The following is a 23,066-nucleotide window of genomic DNA, read 5'->3' as shown; positions in this document are numbered from 1 at the left end:
ATCTGTTGGCTCTGGAAATATTAAAACTGATCTGCTTGTCTTACATTATACAAGTGTATCTGACAATGTTATCTCCATACCTGATACACCAGATGTAACTGCAGCTGGAGTAGAAATTGTTGCATGTGGTGTTTTAGAAATGGCTCCAACCGATGTAGACATCGACAGATTTGAGATACCAGAGGAAGTAGTTGGTGATTCAGTGGACGATGGATTAATAAGAGTCGATGAAGTTGCAGATGAAGACAATGAACCTGAAAAACTCGATGGGTTAGAGGTGGACACCTGGAAATCGGTGGTTGACTGGTCTGAAGTTCCAGATGAAGATGTGGATGATACAGCTTTTGACACAGTTGATGTAGCAAAGGTAGGTAATGGAGAACGGGACACACTTGACGTACTGATTGGTGGTGTAGCAGATATAGTACTGGTCACGTTTGACGTATGAATTCCAACAGCTGAAGAAGGAGCAGATACACTCGATGCATTGGGTGTTGGTGCAGCTGATGTACTGGATACACTGGATGCACTGGGTGTTGGTGCAGCTGATGTACTGGATACACTGGATGCACTGGGTGTTGGTGCAGCTGATGTACTGGATACACTGGATGCACTGGGTGTTGGTGCAGCTGATGTACTGGATACACTGGATGCACTGGGTGTTGGTGCAGCTGATGTACTGGATACACTGGATGCACTGGGTGTTGGTTCTGCTGATGTCACAGACTCACTCGATGCACTGGGTGTCGGTGCTTTGGATGTTGATGCAGACTCACTGGATGCACTGAATGTTGATGCTTCTGATGTATGAGATGCACTGGATGCACTGGGTGTTAGTGGTTCTGATGTTGTAGCAGACTCACTGGATGCATTAGGCGTTGGTGCTTCTGATGTATCAGACTCACTGGATGCATTGAGTGTTGGTGCTTCTGATGTTGTGGCAGATTCCCTCGATGCACTGGGTGTTGGTGCTTCTGATATTGTAGAAGACACACTGGATACACTGGGTGTTTGTGCTTCTGATATTGTCACAGACACACTGGATACACTGGGTGCCTGTGCTGCTGATGTTGTAGCAGACTCACTGGATGCACTGGGTGTTGGTGCTGCTGATGTGGTAGCAGACTCACTGGATGCACTGGGTGTTGGTGCTTCTGATGTTGTGGCAGATTCCCTCGATGCACTGGGTGTTGGTGCTTCTGATGTTGTGGCAGACTTACTCGATGCACTGGGTGTTGGTACTTCTGATGTTGTGGCAGACTCACTGGATGTACTGGGTGCTGGTGCTTCTGATGTGGCAGATTCACTCGATGCATTGGGTGTTGCTGCTTCTGATGCTGTACCAGACTCACTGGATGCACTGGGTGTTGCTGCTTCTGATGTTGTAGCAGACTCACTGGATGCACTGGGTATTGGTACTTCTGATGTTGTGGAAGACTCATTCGATGCACTGGGTGTTGGTGCTTCTGATGTTGTGGCAGATTCACTGGATGCACTGGGTGTTGGTCCTTCAGATGTGGTAGCAGATTCACTGGATGCACTGTGTGTTGGAGCTTCTGATGTTGTAGCAGACTTACTCAATGCACTGGTTGTTGGTGCGTCTGATGTTGTAGCAGACTCACTGGATGCACTGGGTGTTGATACTTCTGACGTTGTACCAGACTCACTGGATGCAGTGGGTGTTTGTGCTTCTGATGTTGTAGCAGACTCACTGGATGCACTGGGTGTTGGTACTTCTGATGTTGTGGCAGTCCCATTCGATGCACTGGGCGTTGGTACTTCTGATGTTGTGGCAGACTCATTCGATGCACTGGGTGTTGGTGCTTCTGATGTTGTGGCAGACTCACTTGATGCACTGGGCGTTGGTACTTCTGATGTTGTGGCAGACTCACTCGATGCACTGGGTGTTGGTGCTTCAGATGTTGTGGCAGACCCATTCGATGCACTGGGTATTGATGCTTCTGATGTTGTAGCAGACTCACTCGATACACTGGGTGTTGCTGCTTCTGATGTTGTAGCAGATTCACTCGATGCACTGGGTGTTGGTGTTTCTGATGCTGTACCAGACTCACTCGATGCACTGGGTGTTGGTGCTTCTGATGTGGTAGCAGATTCACTCGATGCACTGGGTGTTGGTGCTTCTGAAGTTGAGGCAGACTCAGTGGATGCACTGGGTGTTGGTGCTTCTGATGTTGTGGCAGACTCACTGGATGCACTGGGTGTTGGTGCTTCCGATGTGGTAGCAGATTCACTCGATGTACTAGGTGTTGGTGCTTCTGATGCTGTACCAGACTCATTGGATGAACTGGGTGTTGGTGCTTCAGATGTTGTGGCAGACTCACTCGATGCAATGGGTGTTGGTGCTTCTGATGTTGTGGCAGACTCACTGGAGGCATTGGGTGTTGGTGCTTCTGATGTGGTACTAGATTCACTCGATGCACTGGGTGTTGATGCTTCTGATGTTGTGATAGACTCACTCGATGCACTGGGTGTTTGTGCTTCTGATGTTGTAGCAGACTCACTCGATGCACTAGGTGTTGATGCTTCTGATGTTGTGATAGACTCACTCGATGCACTGGCTGTTGGTGCTTCTGATGTTGTAGCAGATTCACTCGATGCATTGGGTGTTGCTACTTCTGATGTTGTAGCAGATTCACTCGATGCACTGGGTGTTGGTGCTTCTGATGTTGTGATAGACTCACTCGATGCACTGGCTGTTGGTGCTTCTGATGTTGGGGAAGACTCACTCGATGCACTGGGTGTTGGTGCTTCTGATGCTGTACCAGACTCACTGGATGCACTGGGTGTTGGTGCTTCTGATGTTTTAGCAGACTCACTTGATGCACTGGGTGTTGCTGCTTCTGATGTTATGGCAGACTCACTCGATGCACTGGGTGTTACTGCTTCTGATGTTGTAGCAGACTCACCCGATGCACTGGGTGTTGCTGCTTCTGATGTTGTGGTAGACTCACTCGATGCACTGGGTGTTACTGCTTCTGATGTTGTAGCAGACTTACTCGATGCACTGGGTGTTGGTGCTTCTGATGTTATTGCAGACTCACTGGATGCACTGGGTGTTGGTGCTTCTGATGTTGTGGCAGATTCACTCGATGCACTGGGTGTTGGTGCTTCTGATGCTGTACCAGACTCAATCGATGCACTGGGTGTTGGTACTTCTGATATGGTGGCAGATTCACTCGATGCACTGGGTGTTGGTGCTTCTGATGTTGTGGGAGACTCACTGGATGCACTGGGTGTTGGTGCTTCTGATGCTGTACCAGACTCACTCGATGCACTGGGTGTTGCTGCTTCTGATGTTGTAGCAGACTCACTGGATGCACTGGGTGTTGGTGCTTCTGATGCTGTAGCAGACTCACCCGATGCACTGGGTGTTGCTGCTTCTGATGCTGTACCAGACTCACTCGATGCACTAGGTGTTGGTGCTTCTGATGTTGTGGCAGACTCACTCGATGCACTGGGTGTTGGTGCTTCTGATGTTGTAGCAGACTCACTCGATGCACTGGGTGTTGGTGTTTCTGATGCTGTACCAGACTCACTCGATGCACTGGGTGTTGGTACTTCTGATGTTGTGGCAGACTCACTCGATTCATTGGGTGTTGGTGCTTCTGATGCTGTACCAGACTCACTCGATGCACTGGGTGTTGGTACTTCTGATATGGTTGCAGATTCACTAAATGCACTGGCTGTTGGTGCTTCTGATGTGGTACCAGATTCACTCGATGCACTGGGAGTTGATGCTTCTGATGTTGTAGCAGACTCACTCGATGCACTAGGTGTTGCTGCTTCAGATGTTGTAGCAGATTCACCCGATGCACTGGGTGTTGGTGCTTCTGATGCTGTACCAGACTCACTCGATGCACTGGGTGTTGGTGCTTCTGATGTTGTAGCAGACTCACCCGATGCACTGGGTGTTGGTGCTTCTGATGCTGTAGCAGACTCACTCGATGCACTGGGTGTTGCTGCTTCTGATGTTGTAGCAGACTCACTGGATGCACTGGGTGTTGGTGCTTCTGATGTTGTGGCAGACTCACTCGATGCACTAGGTGTTGCTGCTTCTGATGTTGTAGCAGATTCACCCGATGCACTGGGTGTTGGTGCTTCTGATGCTGTACCAGACTCACTCGATGCACTGGGTGTTGGTGCTTCTGATGTTGTAGCAGACTCACCCGATGCACTGGGTGTTGCTGCTTCTGATGTTGTAGCAGACTCACTGGATGCACTGGGTGTTGCTGCTTCTGATGCTGTAGCAGACTCACTCGATGCACTGAGTGTTGCTGCTTCTGATGCTGTACCAGACTCACTCGATGCACTAGGTGTTGGTGCTTCTGATGTTGTGGCAGACTCACTCGATGCACTGGGTGTTGGTGCTTCTGATGCTGTAGCAGACTCACTCGATGCACTGGGTGTTGGTGCTTCTGATGCTGTACCAGACTCACTCGATGCACTGGGTGTTGGTGCTTCTGATGTTGTGGCAGATTCACTCGATGCACTGGGTGTTGGTGCTTCTGATGCTGTAGCAGACTCACTCGATGCACTGGGTGTTGGTACTTCTGATATGGTGGCAGATTCACTCGATGCACTGAGTGTTTGTGCTTCTGATGTTGTAGCAGACCCACTCGATGCACTGGGTGTTGGTGCTTCTGATGTTGTAGCAGACTCACTGGATGCACTGGGTGTTGGTGCTTCTGATGTTGTGGCAGACTCACTCGACTCATTGGGTGTTGGTGCTTCTGATGTGGTACCAGATTCACTGGATGCACTGGGTGTTGATGCTTCTGATGTTGTGGCAGACTCACTGGATGCACTGTGTGTTGGTGCTTCTGATGTTGTAGCAGACTCACTCGATGCACTGGGTGTTGGTACTTCTGATATGGTCGCAGATTCACTCAATGCACTGGCTGTTGGTGCTTCTGATGTGGTACCAGATTCACTCGATGCACTGGGAGTTGATGCTTCTGATGTTGTAGCAGACTCACTCGATGCACTAGGTGTTGCTGCTTCAGATGTTGTAGCAGATTCACCCGATGCACTGGGTGTTGGTGCTTCTGATGCTGTACCAGACTCACTCGATGCACTGGGTGTTGGTGCTTCTGATGTTGTAGCAGACTCACCCGATGCACTGGGTGTTGGTGCTTCTGATGCTGTAGCAGACTCACTCGATGCACTGGGTGTTGCTGCTTCTGATGTTGTAGCAGACTCACTGGATGCACTGGGTGTTGCTGCTTCTGATGTTGTAGCAGACTCACCCGATGCACTGGGTGTTGGTGCTTCTGATGCTGTAGCAGACTCACTCGATGCACTGGGTGTTGGCGTTTCTGATGCTGTACCAGACTCACTCGATGCACTGGGTGTTGGTGCTTCTGATGTTGTAGCAGATTCACTCGATGCACTGGGTGTTGGTGCTTCTGATGCTGTAGCAGACTCACTCGATGCACTGGGTGTTGGTACTTCTGATATGGTCGCAGATTCACTCGATGCACTCGGTGTTGGTGCTTCTGATGTTGTGGCAGACTCACTGGATGAACTGGGTGTTGGTGCTTCTGATGTTGTAGCAGACTCACTGGATGCACTGGGTGTTGGTTCTTCTGATGTTGTGGCAGACCCACTCGATGCACTGGGTGTTGGTGCTTCTGATGTTGTAGCAGACTCACTGGATGCACTGGGTGTTGGTGCTTCTGATGTTGTGGCAGACTCACTTGATGCACTGGGTGTTGGTGCTTCTGATGTTGTAGCAGATTCACTCGATGCACTGGGTGTCGGTGCTTCTGATGCTGTACCAGACTCACTCGATGCACTGGGTGTTGGTGCTTCTGATGTTGTGGCAGACTCACTGGACGCACTGTGTGTTGGTGCTTCTGATGTTGTAGCAGACTCACTCGATGCGCTGGGTGTTGGTACTTCTGATATGGTCGCAGATTCACTCAATGCACTGGCTGTTGGTGCTTCTGATGTTGTGGCAGACTCACTGGATGCATTGGGTGTTGGTGCTTCTGATGTGGTACCAGATTGACTCGATGCACTGGGTGTAGAAGCTTCTGATGTTTTAGCAGACTCACTCGATGCACTAGGTGTTGCTGCTTCTGATGTTGTAGCAGATTCACTCGATGCACTGGGTGTTGGTGCTTCTGATGATGTACCAGACTCAGTCGATGCACTGGGTGTTGGTGCTTCTGATGTTGTAGCAGACTCACTCGATGCACTGGGTGTTGGTGCTTCTGATGTTGTAGCAGACTCACTGGATGCACTGGATGTTGGTGCTTCTGATGCTGTACCAGACCCACTCGATGCACTGGGTGTTGGTGCTTCTGATGTTGTAGCAGACTCACTGGATGCACTGGGTGTTGGTGCTTCTGATGTTGTAGCAGACTCACTGGATGCACTGGATGTTGGTGCTTCTGATGCTGTACCAGACTCACTCGATGCACTGGGTGTTGGTATTTCTGATGTTGTAGCAGATTCACTAGATGCACTGGGTGTTGGTGCTTCTGATGCTGTACCAGACTCACTCGATGCACTGGGTGTTTGTGCTTCTGATGTTGTAGCAGACTCACTCGATGCACTGGGTGTTGCTGCTTCTGATGTTGTAGCAGACTCACTGGATGCACTGGATGTTGGTGCTTCTGATGCTGTACCAGACTCACTGGATGCGCTGGGTGTTGTTGCTTCTGATGTTGTCACAGGCTCACTCGACGGACTGGTTGTTGGTGCTTCTGATGTTGTGGCAGACTCACTGGATGCACTGGGTGTTTGTGCTTCTGATGTTGTAGCAGACTCACTCGATGCACTAGGTGTTGGTATTTCTGATGTTTTAGCAGACTCACTGGATGCACTGGGTGTTGGTGCTTCCGATGTTGTGCCAGGCTCACTGGATGCACTGGGTGTTGGTGATTCTGATGTTGTGGCAGACTCACTCGATGCACTAGGTGTTGGTGCTTCTGATGTTATGGCAGATTCACTGAATGCACTGGGTGTTTGTGCTTCTGATGTTGTTGCAGACTCACTGGATGCACTGGGTGTTGGTGCTTCTGATGTTGTGGCAGACCCACTCGATGCACTGGGTGTTGGTGCTTCTGATGTTGTAGCAGTCTCACTTGATAAACTGGGTGTTAGTGTTTCTGATGTTGCAGTAGACTCATTGGATACACTGGGTGTCAGTGCTTCTGATGTTGTAGCAGACTCACTGGATGCATTGGGTGTTGGTGCTTCTGATGTTGCAGTAGACTCACTTGATGCACTTGATGTTGGTGCTTCTGATTGTGTCGCAGACCCACTGGATGCAGTGGGTGTTGGTGCTTCAGATGTTGCAGTAGACTCACTGGATGCACTGGGTGTTGGTGCTTCTGATGTTGTAGCAGACTCACTGGATGCACTGAGTGTTTGTGCTTCTGATACTGTAGCAGACTCACTGGATGCACTGGGTGTTGGTGCTTCTGATGTTGTAGCAGACTCACTGGATGCACTGAGTGTTTGTGCTTCTGATGTTGTAGCAGACTCCGTGGATGCACTGAGAATTGGTGCAGCTGATGTACTTGGCACACTCGATGCACTGGGTGTTGGTGCTTCTGATGTTGCTGTAGACACACTGGATACAGTGGGTGTTGGTGCTTCTGATGGTGCTGTAGACCCACTGGATACACTGGGTGTTGGTGCTTCTGATGTTGCTGTAGACTCACTGGATACACTGGGTGATGGTGCTTCTGATATTGCTGTAGACTCACTCGATGCACTGGATGTTGGTGCTTCTGATTGTGTAGCAGACCCACTGGATGCAGTCGGTATTGGTGCTTCTGATGTTGTAGCAGTCTCACTAGATGAACTGGGTGTTAGTGTTTCTGATGTTGCAGTAGATTCATTGGATACACTGGGTGTCAGTGCTTCTGATGTTGTAGCAGACTCACTGGATGCACTGGATGTTGGTGCTTCTGATGTAACAGACTCACTGGATGCACTGGGTGTTGGTGCTTCTGATGTAGCAGACTCACTGGATTCACTGGGTGTTGGTGCTTCTGATGTTGCAGTAGACTCACTGGATGCACTGGATGTCGGTGCTTCTGATGTAGCAGACTCACTAGATGCACTGGGTGTTGGTGCTTCTGATATTGTCACAGACACACTGGATACACTGGGTGTCTGTGCTGCTGATGTTGTAGCAGACTCACTGGATGCACTGGGAATTGGTGCTTTTGATGTTGTAGCAGACTCACTAGATGCACTGGGTGTTGATGCTTCTGATATTGCAGTAGACGCACTGGATGCACTGGGTGTTGGTGCGTCTGATGTTGTAGCAGACTCATCAGATGCACTGGGTATTGATGCTTCTGATGTTGTATCAGACTCACTGGATGCACTGGGTATTGGTGCTTCTGATGTTGCGGTCGACACACTGGACACACTGGGTGTCAGTACTTCTGATGTTGTAGCAGACTCATTGGATGCACTGGGTGTTGGTGCTTCTGATGTTGTAGCAGAGTCACTGGATGCACTGGGTGTTTGTGCTTCTGATGTTGCAGTAGACTCACTGGATGCACTGGGTGTCAGTGCTTCTGATGTTGCAGCAGACTCACTCGATGCACTGGGTGTTGGTGCGTCTGATGTAGCAGACTCACTCGATGCACTGGGTGTTAGTACTTCTGATATGTTCGCAGATTCACTCGATGCACTGGGTGTTGGTGCTTCTGATGTTGTGGAAGACTCACTCGATGCACTGGGTGTTTGTGCTTCTGATGTTGTGGCAGACTCACTGGATACACTGGGTGTTGGTGCTTCTGATGTTGCAGTAGACTCACTGAATGCACTGGATGTCGGTGCTTCTAATGTTGTAGCAGACTCACTGGATGCACTGGGTGTTGGTGCTGCTGATGTTGCAGTAGACTCACTGGATGCACTGGCTGTTGGTATTTCTGATGTTGTAGCGGACTCACTGGATGCACTGGATGTTCGTGCTGCTGATGTTGTAGCTGACACACTTGATGCACTGTGTGTTGTTGTAACCGATGTTGTGCTGGATACCGTTGTGGACCAACTTGCTGAAGGACTGCTTTCTCCATGTGTGGATGATGAGAGAACTGCTGTCGTACCTGCAGACTCTGTTGACGCGTTGAATGTTGATAATTGAGTTGTTGTTTCAGTGACATTTTGTATTGCTGTCGTTGTCATATTTGTTGATGACTGATTTGTGAAACCTGAAACCAGAATGCATAACCTTGAATTGCACAAGCTCTTGCATGTTATTGAATGAAGAGAAGTTTGTTATGGTCTTAAAAACCCTCTTAAAGTTGTCTCATTCAACTTAAAGTTAAGAATTGCACAACGCCAGGTCATAGTGCAATTGGTTTATTTGGAAGCAGTTACCTGATGAAGGAGCAGCGCTCCAAAAGCTTGTATTTTCAAATATACCTATTGGACTATAACTGAGGGCTGTGTGATTTTTAACTTTGTCCACCCCAGTCCAACACTGGCACCTCCACATCATGGCTACCTCCTTTCAAACCAAGCAGAGCTTTAGCTTAAAATCTCATTTCAATTTTGTTTATGAAATACATTGTGGACAGATGATAATCACTGCTATTTATAGTAACAATATGGAGAATAAAGTGATTGAGTCTTTTTGTGCTGTAAATGATTAGCAGTTTGCATTTCTAGAATTGCTCTTCAAGTAATGCAAAATGAACATGAATAGTGAAATGGATGGTGTGGTGGCACAGTGGCTAGTACTGCTGCCTCAGAGCGCCAGGGACCCAGGTTCACTTCCCGTCTCAGGCAACTGTCTGTGTGGAGTTTGCACATTCTTCTTGTATCTGTGTGGGTTTCCTCTGGGTGCTCTGGTTTCCTCCCACAGTCCAAAAATGTGCAGGTTAGGTGAACTGGCAATACTAAGTTGCCTGTAGTGTTAGGCGAAGGGGTAACTGTAGGGGAATGGGTCTGGATGGGTTACTCTTCGGCGGGTTGGTGTGGACTTGTTGGGCCGAAGGGCCTGTTTCCACACTGTAAGCTATCTAAATTGCTCGGTATTACAGAATCCAGCTCAGGTTTCAATAAAATGTTTCAGTAGCAACAGAAATATTACATGATGCATGATAATTATAGGGTTCCTCCCAACTTGAAATGATATGTATTTTGTGATCACTATTCATTGAAATCTACGAATCGTTGGCAATAAATAAGCAAAACATCCTTTAGATTGAAAAAAAGAAGCCTGTTGAATCCAAGTGTCAGCAGCTTTGTGCTTACAGTATTTGTTGGGGGTCAGGAATCCTCGAGCAAAAATGGCTATTTTTCAGACTGCATAGAAGTGGAGGGCTGTGTCACCTAAGGATTAACAGATGACCAGTGCTCATATATCCATACATGGAGGTACTGGCTTTGGGCTGGGGTGGACAAAGTCAGAAGTCACACGACTGAAAATGTGTTGCTGGAAAAGCGCAGTAGGTCAGGCAGCATCCAAGGAGCAGGAGAATCGACGTTTCAGGCATAAGCCCTTCTTCAGGAATGGGCTCATGTCCGAAACGTCGATTCTCCTGTTCCTTAGATGCTGCCTGACCTGCTGCGCTTTTCCAGCAACACATTTTCAGCTCTGATCTCCAGCATCTGCAGTCCTCACTTTCTCGTGGAAGTCACACGACACCAGGTTACAGTTGCACAGGTTCATTTGAAATCCCCTGCGAAAGCTTGTGATTTCAAATAAACCTGTTGGACTACAAACTGGTGTCATGTGATTTTTAACTTTGTACATGTAATCTGACCTTGGCTAGACAGGGCACAATGTCAAAGTTTGAAGATGAACATGTAGTCAATAGAGTGGGTGGCACATTGGCTCAGTGGTTAGCACTGCTGCCTCACAGCACCAGGGACCTGGGTTCGATTCCAAACTTGGATGATTGCCTGTGAGGAGTTTGATATCCTCCCTGTGCCTGTGTGGGTTTCCGCCAGGTGGTCTGGCTTCCTCCCACAGTCCAAAGAGGTGTGGATTGCTCATAGTGTTCAGGGATGTGTAGATTAGGTGCATTAGTCAGTGGAAATGTACAGTGATTGGGTAAGGGGATGGGTCTGGGTGGGATACTCTTCAAAGGGTTGGTGTGGATGTGTTGGGCCAAAATAAATTTTTTCCAAACTGTAGAGATTCTATAATAAGGCGAAACTGAGGACTGCAGATGCTGGATATTAGAGTCAAGATTAGAGTGGTGCTGGAAAAGCACAGCAGGTCAGGCAGCATCCGAGGAGCAGGAAAACCAACGTTTCAGGCAAAAGCCCTTCATCGATTTTCCTGCTCGTCTGTGCTTTTCCTGCACCACTCTAATCTTGATTCTATGATAAGGTCAGGTAAAGGTAAATTTGTCATAATACCACAGGACTACTCAATGAATGGCAGGACACTGGGGAAGCTGAGAGGAACAGTGGTATCTTGGAGTGCTTGTGCACAGATCCTTGAAAGTGACAGGACAGGTTGAATTGAATTGAATTTATTGTCAACTGTACCGAGGCACAGTGAAAAGCTTTGTCTTGTGAGCAATACAGGCAGATCACGGAGTTAAGTAGCATAGATAACAAATAATAGGTAAATAGCAGCAAAAGCAAAAACACAGGTACAGGCGAATGTCAAGAGTTTGTGAGTCCACTCAGTAGGGTAGTAAGGTAGTTATGAAGTCTCACAGGCCATCTGCCTTTATCAGATGTAGCACGGATTATAAGAGCAGGAAGATTATGTTGGAGCTGAACTAAAGTATGATTAGATTGTAGCTGGAGTCCCATGTGAGTTCTGGCAGCGGGTGCAGAGGAGATATACCAGGATGTTGCCTGTATTGAAACATTTCAGCTGTGAAGGGAGGCTGGATTAGTTCAGGTTGTTTTCTTTTGTGGTTAAATAAAATTGAGAGGGGACCTGACCAAGGAGTAATGCTATAAGAGGCATTAGCAGGGTAGATAGAAAGCAGCTGTTCTCTCCAGTCAAAGGATCAATAACAAGGAGGCGTAATTTTAAAGTAAAGGCAAGCAGTTTGGAGCTGAATTGAGGAAAAGCATTTCTACCAAGAGGGGTGCACTGCCTGGGAGGGATGAGAGGGAAAGAAACACCTTGCTACCTTTAACAAGTACATGGATGAGCACATGAAGTCTCACAACATTCAAGGTTATGGGCCTCGTGTGATAAGGGAAGATTAATGGTTGGCAGAACAGACCTGATGGGCTGAAGGGCCTTCTCTATACATTTCTATGGCCATGGGGCTGCTTTCTTCTTAGAGAGAGACTGATGGCGAGTTTATCCAAAGAGTCACCATGCCTCAGTTGAAGCTGAGAAGGTGGGGTCTTGTTGGTAACCTCAGCCAGTGCAGAAATTGAACCCACATTATTGGCATCACTCTGCAGCACGACCCAGCCATCCAGCCAACTGAGCCCACGACAAGGACAGTAACAAATTTCAGGAGGATACAGCCTGATGAAGTGGACAAAGACACAAAAGATGAAATTTAGCACAGCAAAACATGAAGTGATTTGTTTGGGTGTAAAGAATGAGGAGATGCGGATAATGATGGAGTGTGAGCTGCAGAGAATAGTACGTTGGGAGTTGAGGTAAATGTGGGAGTGTAGGGAAATGGGAAAGGAAGGTATTGCTGTGTCTTATTTCCCTTCCTGCTTCCCCAGGTCCAGTGGGGCGCAGGAATAGATCAGATGTCACAATTCAAAAAAGACATTTCACCAGTGGCTGCCCAGGAATGAAAGAGGATTTGAAAAGCCTTAAAAAGGTCCATTGGAGGTCAGCAATTGTTAGCTTCACCAGTGATGGCCCAGGTAGTGAATAAAAAGGAGTCAGGCTCTAGCTGAGCAGCCATTTTTGGAGCGGCCATTTTGAGAGGGATTGCTTTGTGATCGAAGTGCTGCTGGTAGATTTAACAGCAGGCCTCAGTGAATACTGGGCTTTGTTGAGGATGGCGAGCAACGACAAGGTAAAGGGTAAGGTAAGACCTTTTCTTTCCTGGAATCTGCTCCTTGTTAAAGGGGCAGACATGGCAGTCAGTAGCATGGTGTGCTCCACCTGTCAGATATAGGAGATGAGAGATCAATTGACTAGCCTTAGTGACTATGCCTGCAGGAAGTGTGTCTGGCTGCACAGACTGCACAGATCAGCTGGAGCAGCAACTGGAAGCACTGAAGAACATGGAGGAGCAGAGAGTGTGATAGGTAGCAGCTTCAGGGAGATGGTCACACCCCAGCTTCAGGCAGGGAGATGGGTGACCACCAGGAGAGGCAGGCAGGTAGTGCAGGGGTCTCCTGCAGCTAAACCCCTCTCAAATTAGTACACCATTTTGTATACTGTTAGGGAGGGTAGTGGGGTGGGCAATAACCTCTCAGAGGGAAAAGAGCAGCAGCAGCCAGGTCTTTGGCATGATGACTGGTTCTGCTGTAAAGCAAGATATGACAAAGTTCAAGCGAGCAATTGTGTTCGAGGACTTTCTGGTCAGGGGGCACAGATACATGTTTCTGCTGCCATGGACAATACTCCAGGACGGTGTGTTGCCTCCCTGGTGTCAGGGTCAGGGATGGTTCAGAGTATATGTGGTGAATTCTCAAAGTGGAGCATGAGCAGCCGAAGGTCATCATACACATTGTTACCAACAGCACAGGGAGAAAAAGGGATGCGGTCCTGTAGAGTGAATACAGGAAATGAGGCAGAAGATTAAAAAGCAGGACCTCAAGGATAGTAATCTCAGGATCACTCCTAGTACCACATGTTAGAGCAAGTACAAATTGGAGGATAGGGCAGATGAATGTGGGTGAGGGAGCTGGTGCAGGGGGCAGTGATTCAGATTCTTGCATCATTGGGATCTCTTGCAGTGACCTGAACAAGAGGGATAAGTTGTACCTGAACTGGACAGAGGACAATATCCTGGCGGAGAAATTTGCTAGAGCTACTCGGGAGGGTTTAAACTAATCTAGCAGTGTGGTAGGAGCATAAACAGTGTTGAGACAAAAGTAAAGGTTGAGGTTGGTACAGAAGTTAAAGAAAGCAAGTTAAATGGACAAAGAAGATATGAGCACAGCAGGAAAAGAGGGAAGGCTGCTGAATTTATTTCAGTGCAAGAGGCCTGACAGGTAAGGCAGATGAAGTTAGGGCATGCATGGGAACATGGGACTGGAATATCTTAGCTATTACAGAAACATGGCTGAGGGGTGGGGGAACAGGACTGATAGTTCAATGTTTCAAAATAAGAGAACATATCAAAGAACAGAAACCAGCATATCCCATTAGGAAAGATAAAAGTTTTAATCTAAGATTGTTTAATTGAAACAGCCAGCAACATCAAGTAGTTCGAAAGAGTCAGAATCAATCCCACTGTTGGGAATGGACAAATTTAAATCCGATAAAAATCTTGCAACATGAACAAGACTAAGGGTTGATTGGTCTAGGGCAGCACAGTGGCTCAGTGGTAAGCACGACAGCCTTACAGCACCAGGATTCCAGGTTCGATTCCAGCCTTGGGTGACTGTCTCTGTGGAGTTTGCACATTCTCCCTGCGTCTGTGTGGGTTTCCTCTGGGTGCTCCGCTTTCCTCCCACAATCCAAAGATGTGCAGGTTAGGGTGAATTGACCATGCTAAATTACCCATAGTGTTAGGTGCATTAGTCAGAGGGAAATGGCTCTGGGTGGGTTACTCTTTGGAGAGTTGGTGCGGACTGGTTGGGCCGAAGGGCCTGTTTCCACACTGTAGGGAATCTAATCTAAAATTGTTTACTGTATCATATCTCCATGACACTGGACTCCTCTGGTGATAAATTCTGTGAGCATGATCTTAACCTCCACCTAATGAAGGAGCAGTGCTCTGAAAGCTAGTGCTTCCAAATAAACCTTGGACTATAACCTGCTGTTGTGTGGTTTTTAACTTTGTCCACCCCAGTCTAATACTGGCTCCTCCAAGTCAGTTTTAAAATAATAATGGAAAAAAAAGGTCTCATCAACATGTTAAAGTTCCAAATTGGGGCAAGGCTAATTTTGATGGTATTAGACAAAAACTTTCAAAAGTTGTTTCGGAGAGGCTGTCTTCAGGTAAAGGAACATCCAGCAAGTGGGAGGCTTTCAAAAGGACAAGCATGTTCCCATTTGTGTGAAGGGCAAGGCTGGCAGGAGTAGGGAGTTCTGGATGGCTGGAAATATGACTGGTGTTGTGTGATATTTTTATGACTATTTGGAAAAGCATACCGTGATTAAAGGCAGTCAGCATGGCTTTGAGAAGGGGTGGTCATGCCCCACAAATCTTATTGAGTTCTTTGAGGAGGTGACAAGACAGGTCGACGAATGTCGAGCAGTGGATGTGGTGCATATGGACTTCAGCAAGGCATTTGATAAGGTTCCCCATGGTAGGCTCATTCATAAAGTCAGGAATTATGGGATACAGGGAGATTTGGCTATCTGGATTCAGAATTGGTTGGCTGACAGAAAGTAGAGAGTGGTTGTAGATGGAAAGTATTCTGCCTGGAGGTTAGTGATGAGTGGGGTCCCGCAGGGCTCTGTTCTTGGGCCACTGCTCTTTGTAATTTTTATAAATGACTTGGATGAAGAGGTTGAGGGGTGGGTTAGTAAATTTATAGATGACACAAAGTTTGGAAGTGCCGTTGACACTATTGAGGGCTATTGCAGGCTGCAGCATGACATAGACAGGATGCAGAGCTGGGCTGAGAAATGGCAGATGGAGTTCAACCTGGATAAATGCGAAGTGATGCATTTTGGAAGGTCAAACTGGAATGCTGAATATAGAATTAAAGACTGGATTCTTGGCAGTGTGGAGGAACAGAGGGATCTGGATGTGCAAGTACATAAATCCCACAAAGTTGCCACCCAAGTGGATAGAGTTGTTAAGAAAGCATATAATGTTTTGGCTTTCATTAACAGGGGGATCAAGTTTAAGAACCATGAGGTTTTGCTACAGCTCCACAAGTCCCTGGTGAGACCACACTTGGAATATTGTGTCGAGTTCTGGTTGCCCCACTATAGGAAAGATACAGAAGCTTTGGAGAGGGTGCAAAGAAGGTTTACCAGGATGCTGCCTGGACTGGAGGGCTTGCTTTATGAAGAGTGGTTGAATAAGCTCGGACTTTTCTCTCTGGAGAGAAGGAGGAAAAGAGGAGACCTGATCGAGGTATACAAGATAATGAGAGGAATAGAGTCAATAGCCAGAGACTTTTCCCCAGGGCAGATTGACTGGTATGAGGGGTCATAGTTTGAAGATATTAGGAGAAAGGCATAGAAGGGGTGTCAGAGGAAGGTTTTTTACGCAGAGAGTTGTGAATGCATGGAATGCATTGTCTGCAGTGGTGGTGGAAGCAGAGTAATTAGGTACATTTAAGCGACTGCTGGACATGCACATGGAGAACAGTGAGTTGAGAGTGCGTAGGTTAAGTTATTTTATTTTACATTAGGATTAATCCTAGGCACAGCACTGTGGGCCAAAGGGCCTGTTCTGTGCTGTACTTTTCTATGTTCTATATTGGGGCTCTGGGTAAGAAAAAGGAGCATATGTCAGGTATAGACAGCTGAGTCAAGTAACTTCCTTGAGGAATGTAGGGGGTGTGGACTACACTTAAGAAAGAAATCAGGAGGGCAGAAAAGGTACATGAGCTTTGGCAGATAGGGTTAAGGAGAATCCAAAGAGATTTTGCACATATATTAAGAGCAAAAGAATAACAATAAGAGAATAAGGCCCCTTAGAGATCACGGGCTGTCTATGTGTGGAAGCACAGGAGATGGGAGAGATACTAAACAAATATTTCTCTCCAGTATTTACTGTGGAGAAAGATATGGAAGCTCGGGAAATCAAGGGCTTAAATAGTGATATCAAAGTGATTGCCAGAATGTTTCTAAGTATAAGATACTGCCCCATCAACCTTTTATTTTCCTCCTTGCTAACATCTGGGAACTGTGCCAAAATTGGGAGAGCTGACTCAAGGACTAGTTAAGCAACAGCCTGACATTGTCATACTCAGGGAATTGTACATTACAGCTGATATTCTGGTTACCCCCAGTAATCCCCACATATTGGCTTTTGCACCAGCAGGACAAAATGTCCAACTGTTTCCAATTTCCAGCGTTCACAATTATTTCATTTGTTTTGTCCAAAGGTATATATTGACTGGCCCAGAGGGTCCTGAATATTGACACTGGGCCCCAGGAAGCCTCATAGCATCATGTCAAACACGGGCATGTATGTACACCACCAGCCCCCACCCTCTGCTGAGAAAGCAGCACTCCTTCAGGTTGACCATCACTTGGAAAAACCACAGAGGACAGCAAAGGGTGAGAATGTACACTGGATAGGGGTCTGCAAAGCCCAGAGTGGCTCAGTAGCAGCTGGACTGACGAAGATTCACAAGAACTGGAGGACAAATGCAGGGTTACTCTACAAAGAGAGAACCAACTAGAGGTTAAGATTTACTTCACCTCACTTTCTTCAGGAAAATACCTGTCATGCTTGCATCTGTCCGTACATTGGCAAGAATGACAACTGTACAGTATTTGTGGTGCTACCATTGTGATAAACAGGATATACTCAGAAGAGATTTAGTAGCTCAAAACTGAGGGTCGATGAGGCAACTTGGGTTATCAGCAAGAACAACTTCATGGTCCAGCATAATCTTCACTTTACCATTACTGTCAAGCCAGAAGATCAATACTGGTTCAATAAAGGGGACAGTAGGGCATGCCAGGAGCAGCACCAGGCATACCTAAAATTAAGATCCCAATCTGGGAAAGCTACACTAGAGGACTAGAACATGCTGATCACTGGAAGCAGCATGAGCTAGACAGGGCTGAATAACCTCAAAGCCAATAAACTGGATCAAAGCTCTGCAATGTTATCCTAGATAGTTGTGAATCATACTGGACAATCAATGACTAAAGAGGGGGCTCCACAAACAGCTGCGTCTTTAATGATGGGAGTGAGGAACTGGGCACTTTGGTGCAAAAAAACAAGACTGAAGCTTTGGCAAACACCTTCAGCCAGAAGTCCCAAGTGGATGATTCGCCTCACCTGCTCCTGAGATTTGCAGCATCATAACTGCCGGCCTTCAGCCAATTCAATTCGCAGCCTGTGATATCAAGTCACAATTAAAGACATTGGACTGCAAAAGCTATAGTCAAAAAGTGTGGTGCTGGAAAAGCACGGCAGGTCAGGCAGCATCCAAGGAGCAGGAGAATCGACGTTTTGGGCATAAGCCCTTCTTCAGGAATGTGGAGGGGGAAGGGGGCTGGGAAATAAATAGGAGAGGTGGGGGTGGTGCTGGGGTAAGGTAGCTGGGAAGGTGATAGATGGATGCAGGTACAAGGTAATAGTGATAAGTTGGAGGGGAGGGAGTCCCTGACTATTGCTACAGACCAATGACAACATAATCAAACTGTTCCGTGACCCTGACATCTACATGAAAATGTGGAAAATTGCTCAAGTATGGCCTGTACATAAAACAAACAGGACAAATCCAACCCCATCGATTACCCAGTTCATCAGACTGCCCTTGAGCAACAAAATGATGGAAGATGTCACTGACAGTGCTTGTAAGAGGCACTAACACAGCTAGAACCTGATTATTGATACATATTTTGTGTTCTGCTGGGCCCACTCATCTTCTGATGTCATTACAATTTTGGTTAAGACATGAACAAAAATGGAGATGACGGTAACTGTGCCAATCCTTGCCAGCAAGGTTGCATTTGACTGTGGGGTCAAAGATCCCTAGCGAAACTGAAGGTCCTAGGAGTGAGGGGAAAAGGTCTCCACTGGTTGGAGTCAAACTTTGCACAAAGGCTGTGTTTTGGAGGCTCCAGACATCTCTGCAGGAATTCCTCAGAGAAATGTCCTCAACCTAAATCATCTTCAGCTAGCTCATCAATGATCTTCCTTCCATTATAAGCTCAGAGGTGGACATGTTTGCTCAAGATCACAAAACATTTCAGCACCTTTTGCAACTTGCCAGATATTGAAACTGCCCATTTCCCTATGCAGCAAGACCTTGGACGATATTCATTCTTGGGCTGATATGTAGCAGCAACATTGCTCCACATAAGTGCCAAGACAAGGATCATTTGCAATGAGAGAAAATCTAATTACTTTCCCTTCATGTTCAACCTTTACCATTACTGAATCGCCAATCGTCTACATCCTGGGTTTACCATTGACCAGAAACATATCTGGATCAGCTGTATAATCACTCCGGCTACAAGTCCATGTCAGACTGTTTGGAATTATTTGGCGAATAACTCAGTTCCAGTTTCTCAAAACCTGTCCACCATCTACAAGGCAGAGGCTGAGGGGTGACCTTACAGAGGTCTTTCAAACCATGAAGGGCATGGCTAGTGCAAATAGACAAGGTCTTTTCTCTGGGGTGGGGGAGTCCAGAATTAGAGGGCATAGGTTTAGGGTGAGAGGGGAAAGATTTAAAGGGACCTGAGGGGCAACTTTACCATGCAGAGTATGGTGTTTGTATGAAATGAGCTGCCAGAGGAAGTGGTGGAAGCTGGTACAAATACAACATTTAAGAGGTATCTGGATGAATACATGAATAGGAAGGGCTTAGAGGGATATGGGCCAAGTGCTGGCAAATGGGACTAGATTAGTTTAGGATATCTGGTCAGCATGTACAAGTTGGACTGAAGGGTCTGTTTCTGTGTTGTACGTCTCTATGACTCTATGTCAATGTGATGGTATACTCTCCACTTGTCTAAATGGGTGCACCACCAACAATTCTCAAGAAACTTGACATCATCCAGGACAATGCAACCCACTTAATAAGTCAGGAATAGTTTGATAATGTGATGCTGTTTCCAATGATGGAAGATTCAGTCATCAAAGAATGCAGATTAGCAAACTTAACAGAAAATGTAGGAACAGAAGAAATATGAGCAAGTACAAGTTATTAAACTCCCTCAGGACTATTCCACAGTTCAATAAGATCAATTACCTCAGTTGCAGCTTCCTACACTAATCCTGTATATCTATATCCCTTTCTTAACCAAAGCCCTGTCATTTTCTAAATTGGATAAACTTAGACATGTGCATCCACAACAGTCAGCGATAAACAATTCCAAAGGTTAACAACTGTTTGGGTGAAGAAATTCCTCTTCACCGCAATCCTATCCCTGTGTTCTGCAGCTGTTGCTCCCCTAGTTGAGATTCGCCAGTCACAAAAGTCAAATTCCTCAAGACGTTTTTCTTTTTTTTTTTATGCAATCACCTTTCAGTTTTTGAGACTCTGGGGAATGAACCAACAGACTACTCAGACTGAGAGAGACACAGCAAGTGAGGGAGAGATAAAAAGGAAGAAACATAGCAAGTTAATAAATAGAATTTCCCTTTCGTCATTTTCTACTACTCAAAAATAAACACTATTTCCTTTTTATTGCCAGCTAAAGAGAATGATCAGGGAGAAGGTAGAGACGCTCAGGGACAGTGGTGGGAACTTGTGTGTGGAGTCTGAGCAGATAGGGGAAGCCCTAATGAGTTTTTTGCTTCGGTTTTCACCAAGGAAAGGGAGCTTGTTGTAAGTGAAAACTTAGAGGAGCTGGGATACAGTCTTGACCAGATCAAAATTGCCAGATGTGGTGGTGGAAACAGAGTCACTGGGGACATTTAAGCGACTGCTGGACATGCACATGGATAGCAGTGAGTTGAGGGGTGCGTAGGTTAAGTTACTATATTTCACGTTAGGATTAAATCTCAGCACAATATCATGGGCCAAAGGGCCTGTTCTGTGCCATTTTTTCTATTTTCTAATTGCTTTAGTGGCTTTAGGAAAAGTCACTACAAACAGGAAATGTCAGATGCATTAGAAATTTAAAAAACTGTCAACTAATAAAAGTTAAAACAAATTCAAGTTATTAATAATAATAATAATATCATGCTGATTAATAATGTGCTATAAATGCAATGCATTTGTATTTATATAAGTTCATATCATAAATCGATTTCTTCCATATGATTTCTCAATTATTCTTCCAGTGTATCATTGCTAGACACACATGTCACTAACAGCTGACCTCGCGATATCGGAGTTGTTTCTTCTCAGCAACAGAGAAATTCTGAAAACTTGTGAAGAAAAGAAAATGTCAAACCAGTGCAAAGTGTGAAACTGTTTTATAATGTAACCTATATGCAAATGTAGGGCTAGTGTAGGTTAGGTGGGCTTGGATCGGCGCAACATCGAGGGCCAAAGGGCCTGTATTGCACTGTATTTTTCTACGTATCTAATTTTGTTTATTGTAGTGAAGTTCCTTGACAGCCAAAAACCACTAAAACCAGTAGAACCATCTAGCCAAGGATAAATTATATATCAAAGTTTACATTTTTCAAAGTTTATATTAAAATTGTCTTATAAATGTACCACATTTCTAAAAATTATACTTCTTTTTTTTGCATTTATTTATTATCTTGCCTGTTTACCTGCCTGTTCCACTTTTTCAACTTCCAGTTTACTCCATTCTCCTCTTGGGCTGTTTTTGTTTGAAATCCTTTTCGTTGTTGACAAACAGAATATTAAAATGTTGTGCTATAGCAAGCCCCTCAACTCGTGCTGGTGAATTTCTCCTCTTGAACCTTCTATCAAATTATATCCTGTGGTTGCCTACTGTTCACTACTTCTGTTTACAAATACTACGTTCAATGAATATTTTTCCAAAAGAATTAGTGGACTCAGCTTCCACTAGAACCTGTTGCAAAAAATAAACATTTGACTAAGAATTCTTTTCTACCCTTGCCTATAACCTTTCACTGAGTATCTTAAATTTATGTTTCAATTGCCTTCTTCTACCTCACCATCCCCTGGCTCCTACATCCTTGCTCCAGAACCATTACCCATTTGATCAGAATCCTCTTCACTTAAAAATGTGTTGCTGGAAAAGTGCAGCAAGTCAGGCAACATCAAAGGAGCTGATCTCTGATCTCCAGCACCTACAGTCCTCACTTTCTCCTCAGAATCCCCTTAACTTTGTAAATGTTTCAGGTTGTAGCTGAATCTATTCATTTCTTGTGAAAAAAAATCATCACGTCTTTAAGCACTCATTTGATTTTCTCCATCATCCCAACATTTTATTTCTTTCTTAATTCTGGAATTTTCCTTTGCCCTCACAACCATTCTTTACATTTTAATGGTTAGAGATTTTCTAGCACTTCCTAGTGTTCTAACAGTTTTGTTTTCAAAAAACCTGTTGAAACTCAGGAAAGGTTTCCCATAATTGCTGACAACTCCCTCTCCACTTATTTTATTCATTTTTAAAAAGTGATTCATTTATGATCTACTTTTCACTTTACGAGCTGACATCTTATCTTAAAGTGGATATAATAGCAATTTAAAGCTCAGTATAAGATGACAAAATGAATTATTTTTTGACAGACTTACCTAAATTTGCAGCGAGTAAAATTATGCAGAATATTTTCTCTGGCTCCATATTGATGGTGAAATCTAATCTCTAACCTCTAACCACTGACTTCACACACAAAGTGACTGCTTCAGCCACAAATCCCTTTTTAATTCTTTCAGAGATGTTCTATAGATATTCATTTCTACGCAAAAGGGCAAAGAATTGCGATGATCCATGGTGATGCAAGAAACAGAACCTGTTTCATTGTTATCAGGAAAGGTAAAGGGAGTGGTTAACACGTAGGAAGCATATGACACTGGATTAATTTAACTACCCATTTGAACCCTGTGTTTTCCAGCTTTGAGATCTGCAGCTCTCATTTTGCAAACTTTTATCTCATTTAGAATCACAGAATTTTACATCACAGTATATTTGACCGATTGTGTCTTTACAAGCTCCAGAAAGTGCGATCCAGCTTGTCCCATTCTCTAGCCCTATCTCCATAGCCATCTAAATTCACTACTTAGCGTGATAGACTCACAGAGAAGTACAGCACTGAAATAGACCCTTCAGTCCAACCCGTCCATGCTGACCAGATATCCCAACCCAATCTCGTCCCACCTGCAGCACCTGTCTCATATCCCTCCAAATTCTTCCACTTCATATACCCATCCAGATGCCTTTTAAATGTTGCAATTGTACCAACCTCCAT

General features: G+C 45.6%; 1 protein-coding gene across 1 annotated transcript in view; it reads right to left on the bottom strand.

The window, feature by feature from the left end:
- LOC140485873 (uncharacterized) overlaps positions 1–22,520 on the bottom strand; it is a 55,054-nt gene extending 32,534 nt beyond the window's left edge. Inside the window, exons 1-2 of the mRNA XM_072584326.1 lie at positions 22,393–22,520; positions 81–9,203 (exon numbers count right to left, since the gene is read on the bottom strand). Coding sequence (XP_072440427.1) covers positions 81–9,203; positions 22,393–22,441 — 9,172 coding nt within the window. The 5' untranslated portion in view covers positions 22,442–22,520. The remainder of the gene's footprint in view (positions 1–80; positions 9,204–22,392) is intronic.
- Between the last annotated feature and the right edge of the window lie 546 nt (positions 22,521–23,066).

Source organism: Chiloscyllium punctatum, chromosome 15, assembly GCF_047496795.1.
Source record: "Chiloscyllium punctatum isolate Juve2018m chromosome 15, sChiPun1.3, whole genome shotgun sequence".
Lineage (NCBI taxonomy): Eukaryota > Metazoa > Chordata > Chondrichthyes > Orectolobiformes > Hemiscylliidae > Chiloscyllium > Chiloscyllium punctatum.
Note: the sequence above shows the minus strand (reverse complement) of the source record. Positions and strands in the feature narration are given on the sequence as shown.